The sequence below is a fragment of the Coregonus lavaretus genome (genome assembly GCF_964263955.1).
Source record: "Coregonus lavaretus genome assembly, contig: HAP1_SCAFFOLD_6308, whole genome shotgun sequence".
Taxonomy (NCBI): Eukaryota; Metazoa; Chordata; class Actinopteri; order Salmoniformes; family Salmonidae; genus Coregonus; species Coregonus lavaretus.
Window position 1 is genome coordinate 16,299 of NW_028164240.1, and position 16,202 is coordinate 32,500.

Sequence of the window (16,202 nt, forward strand, 5' to 3'; positions counted from 1 at the left end):
CCGCCTAGGCGGCGGATCCGGCTCCAGTGGAACAGGCACGTGCCGTGCCGAACCGACGACGCACACCACTGGCTTGGTGTGGGGAACAGGCACGGGCCGGACAGGGCTGACGAAACGCCCCACAGACTTGGTTCTGGGAGCAGGAGTGGGCCGGACTGGGCTGGCGACGCGCACCACAGACCTGGTGCGGAGAGCAGGAACGGGCAGAGCCGGGCTGACGAGACGCACCACAGACTTGATGCGGGGAGCAGGAATGGGCCGGACTGGGCTGGCGACGCGCACCACAGACCTGGTGCGGAGAGCAGGAACGGGCAGAGCCGGGCTGACGAGACGCACCACAGACTTGATGCGGGGAGCAGGAATGGGCCGGACTGAGCTGGCGACGCGCACCACAGACCTGGTGCGGAGAGCAGGAACGGGCAGAGCCGGGCTGACGAGACGCACCACAGGCTTGATGCGGGGAGCAGGAATGGGCCGGACTGGGCTGGCGACGCGCACCACAGACCTGGTGCGGGGAGCAGGAACGGGCAGAGCCGGGCTGACGAGACGCACCGTAGACTTGATGCGGAGCGCAGGCACGGGCCGTGCCGGACTGACGACGCACACCACTGGCTTGGTGCGGGAAGCTTGGATGGGCCGGACTGTACTGGGGACACACACCACTGGCCCTACACCGGGATCTGGAACGGGCCGGACCGGACTGGCAACACATGCCAGTACCTCTCGCCGTGCCTCTACTTCCTCCATCCCCTCTTCGACCAGTGGCCCCCGTAACCCGGCGGCCTTCTCCGGCAACCCACTGGGCCGCTCTATCGCGGCCTCCTGCTGGTCCGACGTCGTGAGCCCCCCCCTAAAAATTTTCGGGCCGTCTCTCCTACCCGTGGACCAGGTCTCCATATCCCTCGCCAGCTTCTCGCCCTTCTGCCATAAGGTCAAGCCCCTCTCTTCCTCACTCGGCTTGACCCAGTCCAGGAGGCGAAGGAGATCTGTGAGGGATCTCCCTGGCGATGGCTCCTGGACACGCTGCTTGGTCCCATCTTGGTGGTTTCTTCTGTCACGATCGTCTAATGAGGACCAATGCGCAGCGTTGAAGGTGAACATCTTTTATTAGATAAATGATCACACGATCAAAATAACAAACGAAACGTGACGTCTACAGTTGAACACAACCCAACGAGAACAAGAAACCACAAAACACAAAGTGAAAACCGACAGTTTAAATATGGCTCCCAATCAGAGACAACGAGCCAACAGCTGACACTCGTTACCTCTGATTGGGAGTCACACACACAAAGAAATACAATAACCTAGACCCACAACAAAACATAGAAACTAACACCCTGGCTCAACATACGAGAGTCCCCCGAGCCAGGGCGTGACAACCACAAATCACAGATCCTCATCAGGCAAACTCTTTCCTCTTTCCTCTTTCCTCAAAATCCCTCAATCCCTCTCTCCTCCACCATTAATTCCTCTCCTCCTCTATAACATCTCCCATCCCTCTCTCCTCCACCATTAATTCCTCTCCTCCTCTATAACATCTCCCATCCCTCTCTCCTCCACCATTAATTCCTCTCCTCCTCTATAACATCTCCCATCCCTCACTTCTCTGTTCCCTTCATCCATGTAATATATATATATATTTTTCATTGAGAGCGATTGAAACAGGGATATTTCCACAGCTTTTTTTTTACACCTCCATGATGATCTTTAGGATGTGAGGACAGCCTGAGTAATGTTCATGGAACAAATCCGTTTCTCACACACACACACACACACACACACACACACACACACACACACACACACACACACACACACACACACACACACACACACACACACACACACACACACACACACACACACACACACAAGAGGATGATGCCTCAGTCATCTAGATAGAGAGAGATATCTATTATTAATGTCTGAGCAGCCAGATGAAAAGGAAAAATTCATCAGAGCCGCCAGGTCAGTCATTAGTAGGCAGGCAGAGTAAACGCTCACAGACTTATGGATGGATTCATTAGAGCAGCCAGGTCAGTCATTGGCAGGCAGCGCTTACCCACCATTACCCCCCACCCCAACCAAAAGCGAAGCATCAAGTACAACGGACAGCAAAGAGAGAGAAAGGGGGCGCGGTGTCTGTTTATGTGTCCATACCTGTTTGGCCAGTTTGACAGAGTCAGAAGTCAGTCGGTCTCTTAGACGAGGGTCCAGTTCGGCCGCAGGGGCGATCTCCACCACCTACAGAACACAACACAACTTTGTTAACAACACCGCCTTCAAACTCAATGAAACTTCATTAACAACACCTTCATTAAACAGAGACAGACTTTAAGACTAGAAGAAAAAAAGCTAAATAGGAGCAAGACTTAAAGGACAACATCTCAAAAACATTCTTTGACCCAAAAAAACAAACAATATATAACACAATACAATATATATGATGTCATTAGAGAAGTAGCCGTTAGCAAATAAGAGACTGAAGATGTGGTAAAGTAATAACAAATAAGTAATAAATAGTAAAGGAATATATATTAAAGGAATAAATAGTAAAGGAATGAGGAACATGTACAGTATATACTGTAGATATAGTTATATATAGATACAGTGCATTTGGAAAGTATTCAGACCCCTTGACTTGTTCCACATTTTGTATTTTACAGCCTTATTCTACAAGTTATTAGATAGTTTTTTCCACCCCTCATCAATCTACACACAATACCCCATAATGACAATGCAAAAACAGTTTTTGTATTATTTTGGCATATTTATAAAACAAATACAAAACTGTAATATCAAATGTCCATATGTATTCAGACCATTTACTCAGTACTATGTTGAAGCACCTTTGGCAGCAATTACAGCCCAGAGTCTTCTTGGGTATGACGCTACAAGCTTGGCACACCTGTATTTGGGGAGTTTCTCCCATTCTTCTCTGCAGATCCTCACAAGCTCTGTTAGGTTGGATGGGGAGCATCGCTGCACAGCTATTGTCAGGTCTCTCCAGAGATGTTCGATTGGGTTCAACTCCGGGCTCTGGCTGGGCCACTCAAGGACATTGAGAGACTTGTCCCAAAGCCACTCCTGCGTTGTCTTGGCTGTGTGCTTAGGGTTGTTGTCCTGTTGGAAGGTGAACCTTCGCCCCAGTCTGAGGTCCTGAGCGCTCTGGAGCAGATTTTCATCAAGGAACTTTCTGTACTTTGCTCCGTTCATCTTTCCCTCGATCCTGACTAGTCTTCCAGTCCCTGCCGCTGAAAAAACTCCCCACAGCATGATGCTGCCACCACAATGCTTCACATTAGGGATAGTGCCAGGTTTCCTCCAGACGTGACGCTTGGCATTCAGGCCAAAGAGTTCAATCTTGGTTTCATCAGACCAGAGAATCTTGTTTCTCATGGACTGAGAGTCCTTTAGGTGCCTTTGGGCAAACTCCAAGCGGGCTGTCATGTGCCTTTTACTGAGGAGTGGCTTCCGTCTGGCCACTCTACAACAAAGGCCTGATTGGTGGAGTGCTGCAAAGATGGTTGTCCTTCTGTAAGGTTCTTCCATCTCCACAGAGGAACTCTGGAGCGCTGTCAGAGTGACCATCGGGTTCTTGGTCACCTCCCTGACCAAGGCCATTATCCCCCGATTGCTCAGTTTGGCCGGGCTGCCAGCTCTAGGAAGAGTCTTGGTGGTTCCAAACTTCTTCCATTTAAGAATGATGGAGGCCACTGTGTTCTTAGGGACCTTCAATGGTGCAGACATTTTTGGTACCCTTCCCCAGATCCGTGCCTCGACACAATCCTGTCTCGGAGCTCTACGAACAATTCCTTTGACCTCATGGCTTGGTTTTTGCTCTGGCATGCACTGTCAACTGTGGGACCTTATATAGACAGATGTGTGCCTTTCCAAATCATGTCCAATCAATTTGTAAAAACATCTCAAGGATGATCAATGGAAACAGGATGCACCTGAGCTCAACTTCGAGTCTCTTAGCAAAGGGGCTGAATACTGTTGAAATGTTTTTTATAGATTTGCAAAAAATTATATAAACCTGTTTTCACTTTGTCATTATTGGGTATTGACTGTAGATTGATGGAAAAAAATAATTTGATCAATTTTAGAATAATGTTGTAACGTAACAAAATGTGGAAAAAGGGAAGGGGTCTGAATACTTTCCGAATGCACTGTATATACAGTACCAGTCAAAAGTTTGGACACACCTACTCATTCAAGGCTTTTTCTTGATTTTTACTATTTTCTACATTGTAGATAATAGTGAAGACATCAAAACTATGAAATAATAAATATGGAATCATGTAGTAACCATAAAAGCGTTAAACAAATCAAAATATATTTTATATTTTAGATTCTTCAAATAGCCACCCTTTATGACAGCTTTGCACACTCTTGGCATTTTCTCAACCAGCTTCACCAGGAATGCTTTTCCAACAGTCTTGAAGGAGTTCCCACATATGCTGAGCACTTGTTGGCTGCTTTTCCTTCACTCTACAGTCCGACTCATCCCAAACCATCTCAATTGGGTTGAGGTCGGAGGATTGTGGAGGCCAGGTCATCTGATGCAGCACTCCATCACTCTCCTTCTTGGTAAAATAGCCCTTACACAGCCTGGAGGTGTGTTGGGTCATTATCCTGTTGAAAAACAAATGATAGTCCCACTAAGCCCAAACCAGATGGGATGGCGAATCGCTGCAGAATGCTGTTGTAGCCATGCTGGTTAAGTGTGCCTTGAATTCTAAATAAATCACAGACAGTGTCACCAGCAAAGCACCCCCACCCCATAACACCTCCTCCTCCATGCTTTACGGTGGGAAATACACATGCGGAGATCATCCGTTCACCCACACCGCGTCTCACAAAAACGCGGCGGTTGGAACCAAAAATCTCCAATTTGGACTACAGACCAAAGGAAAAATGTCCACCTGTCTAATGTCCATTGCTCGTGTTTCTTGGCCCAAGCAGGTCTCTTCTTCTTATTGGTGTCACGTCTCCTCCCGTTGCTCCCCTCCGGCGCTCGGATTCGCCGGTCTACTGAGCCACCGGTCTCAGCGCACCACCTCGGCAACACCGGAATGGAAACCCAAACGCACCCTAATCACCTCCAGCGCACCTGCACCTCATCATCTCATCACCACCCCTATTTAGCCCTGGACTGTTCTGGGTGATGTTGTGTGTGATGGTTAAGCGTCGTGTCGTTTACTCTCTCTTTGTTATTCTCTTTCTCATTATTAAGTAAACCTTGACCTTATTAATTCCTGCGTCTGCGTCCTGCCTCTTCGTATATCAGTACTCATCACAGAATCACACACCTCACGAAAATGGATGCAGCAGGAGTTTCCCAGTGCCTCGACCAGCACCAGCAGCAGCTTGCCCAGTTGAACGCCACCATGCAGATAGTGTTCCAAACTCTGCATAATCTGCCCAGCGCTCCGGTGCCACCTCAGGGAGCGGCGAGTGCATCCAATCCACCTGTTCCCGTGCTATCACCCACTTCTGCGGGGAACCCTTGCCCTACCGGAGCGCTATGATGGTAAAACTACTAAATGTAGCGGTTTCCTGCTACAGGTTTCACTTTACCTGGCGCGTCAGCCTAGGGCATATCCAGCTGACCAAGCCAGGATAGCGCTGGTGATCTCGCTACTTAAAGGAAAGGCGCTGGATTGGGCCACGGCAGTCTGGGAAGGAGAGGAGGCAGTGGCGCTTCCCTACCCCACCTTCCTCACTCGGTTCAGGACGGTGTTCTATCATCCCATGGAGGGAAAGGACGGGGCCCGCGTCCGAGTACGCTCTGAGCTTTTGCACGGTGGCGGCGTCTTCCGGCTGGAATCAGCGTGCTCTGCGCACGGCCTTCAGGAGAGGCTTACGGGAGGACATTAAGACGGAACTCGCATGCCGGGACGATGAGATGGACCTTGATACCCCTCATCACCCAGTCCATCTGTCTTGACGACATGTTGAGAGAGAGACGGCGTTCCCAACACCTCCCGGATCCTCGACGCTCACCCCATCTGATCTATGGAAGCGCCCTGCTTCCGAGTCCTCACCCATGGAGGTGGGCAGCATCCCCTACACCACCACGGACCACAGATCTCCTGGGGGCTTCCTATCTAGGTGGTTTGACTCCCGTAGCCACTCCGTGAGTGTTACGTCATAATAATATATAATAATATGCCATTTAGCAGACGCTTTTATCCAAAGCGACTTACAGTCATGTGTGCATACATTTTTACGTATGGTTGGTCCCAGGGATCGAACCCACTACCCTGGCGTTACAAGCGCCATGCTCCACCAATTGAGCTACAGAGGACCACTCCTATCACAAAACCATTGTTTTTAGTTCCTATAACAGTGACTGGTTATTCCTTCTCTTCCATTTCTACTGCAATGATAGATTCCGGATCAGCGGGGAACCTTATAGATAGGGAGCTGGTCTCTGAATGGGGGTTGCCCACCGTGCTACTGCCATCGCCGCTACACGTCACCTCACTGGACAATAAACCCCTTGGATCAGGCACCATTACGCACGTCACTCTCCCCATCACCATCACCATTCCCACCCTACCGGAGCACCACGAGGAGCTGTCATTCCACATCGTCACGTCACCCCTTCACTGGATCGTCTTGGGATTGCCCTGGCTCAGACTACACAACCCCGCCATCAATTGGATCACCAAGAGGATCACAGCCTGGTCCACCTCATGCCGGAAGACCTGCCTCACTCCAGCCCAACATCCTACGTGAGTACGCAGATCTCTCCGATGTCTTCTCTTCATCAAAGGCTACGTGTCTCCCTCCTCACAGGCCCTGGGACTGCGCCATTGACCTACTGGAGGGACAACACCCCCCAAAGAGTCGCATTTACCCCCTTTCCATGGCAGAGACTGAGGCCATGGAGAAGTATGTGGCGGAGACCCTGAAACAGGGGTTCATCAGATGCTCTACCTCTCCTGCCTCCACCAGCTTCTTCATTCAGCACTACCTCAGGCCACTATGAATACTGCGTCATGCCCTATGGTCACACCAACACACCTTCGTTGTTCCAATCTTTCATCAATGACGTGTTCCGGGACATGCTGAGTAGACAGGTGGTGGTGTACATTGACGATATCCTGATCTACTCGGCTACGTTCGAGGAGCACGTCAGGGACGTCCGAGCTGTCCTACTCCGCCTCTGGGAACACAGCCTGTTGGTGAAGGGGGAGAAATGCGAATTCCACCAACAGGCCATCTCCTTCCTGGGATACAGGATCAGTCCTCAGGGGGTGTTCATGGAAGGAGTTAAGACGGACGCCGTCAGGTCATGGCCAGTTCCCACCACCATCAAGGGCCTACAGAGCTTCCTGGTCTTTGCCAATTTCTACCGGCGTTTCATCAGGTCCTTTAGCTCCATAGCCGCCCCGCTCACCTCTCTCCTTAAGGGTGGGCCACAAAAGCTGGCCTGGAACCCTGCGGCTGACGCTGCCTTCAAGAGGCTGAAGGAGAGGTTCACCACAGCGCCCATCCTAAAAACCCCAGATCCATCTCGTCCTTTCATCCTGGAGGTGAACACATCGGAGGAGGGTGTGGGTGCGGTCCTCTCCCAGCGACACGGTATGCCAGAGAAAATATATCCCTGTGCCTTTTTGTCTACAAAACTTACCCCCGCAGAGAGGAACCATGGAGTTGGAGACAGGGAGCTGTTGGCCGTCGTCCTCGCTCTGGAGGAATGGAGACACTGGCTGGAGGGCGCAGACCATCCATTCCGGATTCTTACTGACCACCGGAATTTGGAGAACATACTGGCAGTAAAACAGATGAACTCACGTCAAGCCAGGTGGGCCCAATTTCATACTCGCTTTCAATTCATTCTGTCCTACAGCCCAGGATCCCAGAATGTGAAAGCTGACGCACTCTCCAGGATGCACCATACTGGAGAAAGGAAGGATCTGGGGGATCCTGCCCTCATCTCTCATCGTTGCATCTGTCGTTTGGACGAAGACATCCGCCTGGCTTGGAAGGACCAAGCCGACTGTCACCGCAGTGAGGCCCCTGTATTCCAGCCTGGTGATCGTGTCTGGCTTTGTGGGGCCGTTTAATGTCCTCCGCCGGATAAATGAAGTATCATACCGGCTGCTCCTTCCCCCTCACTACCGTATCTCACCTACTTTTCATGTGTCTCTCCTCAGGCCGGTGGTTCCTGGTCCTCTCATCATCACCCCTATTTAGCCCTGGACTGTTCTGTATTGTGTTGTGTGTGATTGTTAAGGGTCGTGTCGTTTACTCTCTCTTTGTTATTCTCTTTCTCATTATTAAGTAAACCTTGACCTTGTTAATTCCTGCATCTGCATCCTGCCTCTTCGTATATCAGTACTCGTCGCGATTGGTGTCCTTTAGTAGTGGTTTCTTTGCAGCAATTCGACCATGAAGGCCTGATTCACACAGTCCCCTCTGAACAGTTGATGTTGAGATGTGTCTGTTACTTGAACTCTGTAAAGCATTTATTTGGGCTGCAATTTCTGAAGCTGGTAACTCTAATGAACTTATCCTCTGCAGCAGAGGTAACTCTGGGTCTTCCATTCCTGTGGCGGTCCTCAGGAGAGCCAGTTTCATCATAGCACTTGATGGTTTTTGCGACTGCACTTTAAGAAACTTTAAAAGTCTTGAAATGTTCCATATTGACTGACCTTCATGTCTTAAAGTAATGATGCACTGTCGTTTCTCTTTGCTTATTTGAGCTGTTCTTGCCACAATATGGACTTGGTATTTTACCAAATAGGGCTATCTTCTGTATACCCCCCCTACCTTGTCACAACACAACTGATTGGCTCAAACGCAGTAAGAAGGAAAGAAATTCCACACATTAACTTTTAAGAAGGCACACCTGTTAATTGAAATGCATTCCAGGTGACTACCTCATGAAGCTGGTTGGGACAATGCCAAGAGAGTGCAAAGCTGTCATCAAGGCAAAGGGTGGCTATTTGAAGAATCTCAAATATAAAATATATTTTGCTTTGTTTAACACTGTTTTGGTTACTACATGATTCCAAATGTGTTTTTTCATAGTTTTGATGTCTTCATTTTTATTCTACAATGTAAAAAATAAAGAAAAACCCTTGAATGAGTAGGTGTGTCCAAACCTTTGACTGGTAGTATACAGTTGAAGTTGGAAGTTTACATACACCTTAGCCAAATACATTTAAACTCAGTTTTTCACAATTCCTGACATTTAATCCTAGTAAAAATTCCCTGTCTTAGGTCAGTTAGGATCACCACTTTCTTTTAAGAATGTGAAATGTCAGAATAATAGTAGAAAGAATGATTTATTTCAGCTTTTATTTCTTTCATCACATTCCCAGTGGGTCAGAAACTTACATACACTCAATTAGTATTTGGTAGCATTGCCTTTAAATTGTTTAACTTGGGTCAAACGTTTCCGGTAGCCTTCCACAAGCTTCCCACAATAAGTTGGGTGAATTCTGGCCCATTCCTTCTGACAGAGCTGGTGTAACTGAGTCAGGTTTGAAGGCCTCCTTGCTCGCACACGCTTTTTCAGTTCTTACCACATATTTTCTATAGGATTGCGGTCAGGGCTTTGTGATGGCCACTCCAATACCTTGACTTTGTTGTCCTTAAGCCATTTTGCCACAACTTTGGAAGTGTGCTTGGGGTCATTGTCCATTTGGAAGACCCATTTGCGACCAAGCTTTAACTTCCTGACTGATGTCTTGAGATGTTGCTTCAATATATCCACATCATTTAAGTTCCTCATGATGCCATTGTGGTGTCAGAAACAACGATGCTGATCTATGCTGTGATGATAAGAAGTCCGCTTACACTGTACTTTGATTACAAAAGTTAATTTATATCAAAGGGTTCCAGCGTCAATTTACAGACATCTGCAGAATGTCTGGAGAACATCTGCCCAATCTCAAAAAATGATTATTCTCCCCGTCCTTTGTTCAAAACATGGTATTTATATCCTATGTAACATAATATTGCGTGATTTTAATAGACCAATCCCTGGCCTCTACATAGTAGACTCTCCTCTATTCCAAGAAACCTATGTAGTAATGTTTTCCAGATGTTTCCGCAAGCAGAGCCAAGTTCCTCTAACACACCATTTGCAAACGTCAGCAAAATCATAAACTGTTTAGATACTACACCATCTATTTTGTGAAGTGCACCAGTCCCTCCTGCAGCAAAGCACCCCCACAGCATGATGCTGCCACCCACGTGCTTCACGGTTGGGATGGTGTTCTTCGGCTTGCAAGAACCCCCTTTTTCCTCCAAACATAACGATGCTCATCATGGCCAAACAGTTCTATTTTTGTTTCATCAGACCAGAGGACATTTCTCCAAAAAGTACAATCTTTGTCCCCATGTGCATTTGCAAACCGTAGTACGGCTTTTTTATTGCGGTTTTGGAGCAGTGGCTTCTTCCTTGCTGAGCGGCCTTTCAGGTTATGTTGATATAGGACTCGTTTTACCGTGGACATAGATACTTTTGTACCTGTTTCCTCCAGCATCTTCACAAGGTCCTTTGCTGTTGTTCTGGGATTGATTTGCACTTTTCGCACCAAAGTACGTTCATCTCTAGGAGACAGAACGCGTCTCCTTCCTGAGCAGTATGATGGCCGCGTGGTCCCATGGTGTTTATACTTGTGTACTATTGTTTGTACAGATGAACGTGGTACCTTCAGGCATTTGGAAACTTCTCCCAAGGATGAACCAGACTTGTGGAGGTCTACAATTTATTTTTCTGATTTCCCCATGATGTCAAGCAAAGAGGCACTGAGTTTGAAGGTAGGCCTTGAAATACATCCACAGGTACACCTCCAATTGACTCAAATTATGCCAATTAGCCTATCAGAAGCTTCTAAAGCCATTACATCATTTTCTGGAATTTTCTGTTTAATGGCACAGTCAACTTAGTGTATGTAAACTTCCGACCCACTGGAATTGTGATACAGTGAATTATAAGTGAAATAATCTGTCTGTAAACAATTGTTGGAAAAATTACTTGTGTCATGCACAAAGTAGATGTCCTAACCGACTTGCCAAAACTATAGTTTGTTAACAAGAAATTTGTGGAGTGGTGGAAAACTAGTTTTAATGACTCCAACCTAAGTGTATGTAAACTTCCGACTTCAACTGTATATACACCACTGTTCAAAAGTTTGGGGTCACTTAGAAATGTTCTTGTTTTCGAAAGTTCTTGTTTTTTGTCCATTAAAATAACATCAAATTGATCAGAAATACAGTGTAGACATTGTAAATGTTGTAAATGGCTATTGTAGCTGGAGACGGCTGATTTTTTATGGAATATCTACATAGGCGTACAGAGGCCCATTATCAGCAACCATCAGTCCTGTGTTCCAATGGCACGTTGTGTTTGCTAATCCAAGTTTATAATTTTAAAAGGCTAATTGATCATTAGAAAACCCCTTTGCAATTATGTTAGCACAGCTGAAAACTGCTGTGCTGATTAAAGAAGCAACAAAACTGGCCTTCTTGAGACTAGTTGAGTATCTGGAGCATCAGTAATTGTGGGTTTGATTACAGGCGTAAAATGGCCAGAAACAAATAACTTTCTTCTGAAACTCGTCAGTCTATTCTTGTTCTGAGAAATGAAGGCTATTCCATGCGAGAAATTGCCAAGAAACTGAAGATCTCGTACAACGCTGTGTACTACTCCCTTCACAGAACAGTGCAAACTGGCTCTAACCAGAATAGAAAGAGGAGTGGTAGGCCCCGGTGCACAACTGAGCAAGAGGACAAATACATTAGAGTGTCTAGTTTGAGAAACAGACGCCTCACAGGTCCTCAACTGGCAGCTTCATTAAATATTACCCGCAAAAAAACAGTCTCAACGTCAACAGTGAAGAGGTGACTCCGGGATGCTGACCTTCTAGGCAGAGTTGCAAAGAAAAAGTCCAGTGTCTGTGTTCTTTTGCCCATCTTAATATTTTCTTTTTATTGGCCAGCCTGAGATATGGCTTTTTTCTTTGCAACTCTGAAGGTCAGCATCCTGGAGTCGCCTCTTCACCGTTGACGTTGAGACTGGTGTTTTTATGTATAGATACCTTCTGATGTCTTCTCTGGATGGAACAGTCTCTCTCATAGAGATGTATTATGTTCCCATACTTATCACCTGGGGATGGAGAGAGCGAGAGAGAGAGAGAGAGAGAGAGAGAGAGAGAGAGAGAGAGAGAGAGAGAGAGAGAGAGAGAGAGAGAGAGAGAGAGAGAGAGAGAGAGAGAGAGAGAGAGAGAGAGAGAGAGAGAGAGAGAGAGAGAGAAAGAGAGAGAGAGAGAGAGAGAGAGAGAGAGAGAGAGAGAGAGAGAGAGAGAGAGAGAGAGAGAGAGAAAGAGAGAGAGGGAGAGAGGGAGAGAGAGAGAGAGAGAGAGAAAGAGAGAGGGAGAGAGAGAAAGAGAGAGAGGGAGAGAGGGAGAGAGAGAGAGAGAGAGAGAAAGAGAGAGGGAGAGAGAGAGAGAGAGAGGGAGGGAGAAGAGAAGAGAAGAGAAGAGAAGAGAAGAGAAGAGAAGAGGAGAGTTTTGGGTGGGTAATTTATATCCCAAACTTGCCCTTTAGACACAAATTAATGTCCCCAGACACACATACACACACACACACACACACACACACACACACACACACACACACACACACACACATTTTAGATACTTTATTTGAATCCACCAATCAAATTTACAAAAAAAAAGGATCCAAACATTTCAAAGGTCTCTGTATTCATGGCACTCAAGGGTACAGAAATCACCTCCTTCTCCAAACAGCTAGGCTGCCCATGACAGCTGAAACAGAGCAGTACCTAGCCAACTGCTTTGCCCTAGTTTTTTGTAAGTCCCGCAATCTGGAGGCCACACACTACAAGCTGAGACTGCCAAATATCAGAGCCACCAGCTTGCACCTACACGAGGTTGTCCAAGCGTTCCACGAGGGGCTGGTATTTACACACACACACACACACACACACACACACAGCAATTTGCAGCCAAGTTCAATTCCAACTCTGTAATATCGACATTCTCTCCAATTACAAATTAATCTATAATGAGGCAGAATAATGACTATACAACTCTATACCAACTCTCTCTCTCTCTCACACACACACACACACACACACACACACACACACACACACACACACACACACACACACACACACAATCACATGCATGCATACAAACGTACACTCTTACCTAGGATCTGAACTTCTATGTGTCGTGGTTTCTCGATGAACTTCTCTATAAACAGAGCTCCGTTCCCAAACGCTGTCAGAGCCTCAGAGTAGGCCCTGTGGTAGTTCTCCTCCAGTTCCTGTTGATGTAATCAAGTCAACCAATCAGTAAACCAAACAATCTATCAATCAATAGTTAGTCAGGGCTTTAGAGTACGCTCTCTGGAGTTCAACTCCAGTTCCTAGAAGAGATAGTCAATCAATCAATCAAACAATACATACATCAATAAATCAAGTAAATCAATAGTTAGTCAAAGACTTTCCCTACCTACCGACCGACCTACGCATCAATCTATCCTTCCATCCGTCAGTCAATCAATCAAGCATTCAATCGATATACCAACATATGAATGAGTTATGCATAAGTTACAACTTATGCATAACATCCCCCAAGGATTCCTAGTAATTTACAACAATACTTTCCCCCTAAGAAGGATTCCTAGTAACTTACAAAAATACTTTATTTTTAGTCATTTTGCAGACACTCTTATCCAGAGTGACTTACAGGAGCAATTAGGGTTAAGTGCCTTGCTCAAGGGCACATCTACAGATTTTTCACCTAGTTGGCTCAGGGATTAGAACCAGCAACCTTTCGGTTACTGGCACAACGCTCTTAACCACTAAGCTACCTGCTGGATTCTGAATATAAACAGACATCCATCAATAATGTATCTACTATTATTCAGAATATACACCCAAACATCCATCAATAATATATCTACTATTATTCAGAATATACACCCAAACATCCATCAATAATATATCTACTATTATTCAGAATATACACCCAAACATGCATCAATAATATATCTACTATTATTCAGAATATACACCCAAACATCCATCAATAATATATCTACTATTATTCAGAATATACACCCAAACATCCATCAATAATATATCTACTATTATTCAGAATATACACCCAAACATCCATCAATAATATATCAGTCACGTCTTCTCCCGCTCCCCGCTCCGGCGCTCGACGTCGCTGGTCCACTAACCCCCGGTCCTGGCAACCCATCATTTTTCACACCTGGCAACCATCATTACGCACACCTGTGCCTCATCATGAGGCACACCTGGACTTCATCACTCCTTGATTACTCCCCCTTTATTTAGCCCTCAGTTGTCTTCAGTCACTAGGTGTTATTGTTTTCTCTCACGTTCTGCATGCGCCGCATGTTTGTTAATCTGCATCTGTTATTTATTAAAATTACCTTCTGCACCTGTTTCCTGACTCCCGGCGTATACGTTACAGAATAACACTTCAACAGTATGGAAGCAGCAGAAGATTTACGCTCTTCCAGACGGTTAACGAACAAGGTCGAACAAGGTCATCTACTCCATCAATACCACGACCAGCTGGTGAAACTGGGTACGGCCACCGCCTCGACACCACCAGGGAGGTTCTCCATTCCCCTATCAGAGGGCCTCCTACCACGGGTCATCACAGTGAGCCAGCCCCCCCAGCCCGCCCAGGTCAGCGATGCCCAACTATCCCTTCAGGACAAATATTACGGCACTCCATCGAAATGCCGTGGCTTTCCTGCCGTGGCTTTCCTACTCCCAGTGCTCTATTTCGCCTATCAGACGGTAGCCCCGACCACCAAGAGGTCAAAGGTTGCCACTGTCATTTCCCTGCTGACCGCTACGGCCTTCTGGGAGAGAGGAGAGGAGGAGCTGGGGTCCTATGAGAGGTTCATGGCTCTTCGACCTCCAGAGGTTTCCAGCTCCGGAAGAGTGCCCAGACCGCTGCTGAGTACGCCTTCATCTTTCGGACTGTGGCAGCTTCCAGCGGATGGAATGAGCCGGCGTTCAGGCACTCTACTCTGCAGTGGACTGCAACGAGGAGGTCCAGACAGAGTTGGCATGTCAGGATGACAATATTTTCTTGGAAGCTCTCATCTCGATGGCCATCCCGTCTGGATAACCTTCTGCGGGAGCACCAGTGTCCACCTCGCCACTCGCCTCCCTCCTTTTGGATGTCCTGAGGAAGAACCTGAACCCACGGAGGTAGGGGCCACACACTTCTCCGCGGCAGAGCGGCGTCGCCGGAGACAGCTGGGGCTCTGCCTCCCTATTGCGACCAGGAGGGGCACCAGCTTCAGTGGTGTCCGGTGCGCCCTAACCCGTGGTCCACTAGAGTAGAGGGCCGGCCCAGGCGTGAGTATCCCATTTTCATTGTTTTCCACCAAACCCTTTTACGGTTCCTATTTCGCTGGCTGTCCCTCAAGTGTTGTCTCTACAGCTCTAGTGGACTCCGGTGCTGCGGGGAAACTTCATCGACCAGGCCCTCGCCTCCTCCCTGAACTTAATCTCATACCCGCTCTCCTCTCCTTTTCCTATCCAAGCTCTGGACACACGACCATTGGGATCCGGCACAGTTACGCACATCACCGCACCACTCACCCTCACCGTAGGACCCATGCACCAGGAAAGCCTACGCTTCTTCATCCCCTCAGCACCTGTACACACAAAGTAATCCTCGGCCTCCCGTGGCTCCAACGTCACAATCCCACCATCACATGGTCGAGTATGAAAAGTACCGACTGGGGACCAGAATGCCGGAGGACCTGCTTTCCCGTAACCTGTGGTTCCACGCCGGTTGAGGGCCCTGTGAGTGCCCGCCAGTCCTCTAATAATTTCACATTCCTTATATTAAGCAAACCAGATGGCATGATTTTGTTGTTTTATTATTTTATGGATAGCCAGGGGTCTTCCGGTACTATGGCCTTCCAGAGGACATCTTTTCTGACCGTGGTCCCCAGTTCACGTCGCGGGTCTAGAAATCCTTTATGGAGAAGCTGGGGGGTCACGGTCAGCCTCACATCCGTGTACCGGTTGCCCTTCAAGGTCCTCTGGATGATCAACGAGGTAAGTCTCAAACTCCCCACCAACTACCGGATCTCCCCTTCCTTTCATGTTTCCCTCCTTAGGCCAGTGGTTCCAGGTT

General features: G+C 47.4%; 1 protein-coding gene across 1 annotated transcript in view; it reads right to left on the minus strand.

Annotated features, from left to right (window-relative positions):
• Positions 1-2,163: 2,163 nt before the first annotated feature.
• The window catches only part of LOC311117290 (pyruvate carboxylase, mitochondrial-like), a gene marked incomplete at its 3' end in the record, with an annotated part of 15,095 nt that continues 1,056 nt past the window's right edge, over positions 2,164-16,202 (minus strand). Inside the window, exons 2-4 of the mRNA XM_084192260.1 lie at positions 13,209-13,326; positions 12,072-12,139; positions 2,164-2,247 (exon numbers count right to left, since the gene is read on the minus strand). Coding sequence (XP_084048386.1) covers positions 2,164-2,247; positions 12,072-12,139; positions 13,209-13,326 — 270 coding nt within the window. The remainder of the gene's footprint in view (positions 2,248-12,071; positions 12,140-13,208; positions 13,327-16,202) is intronic.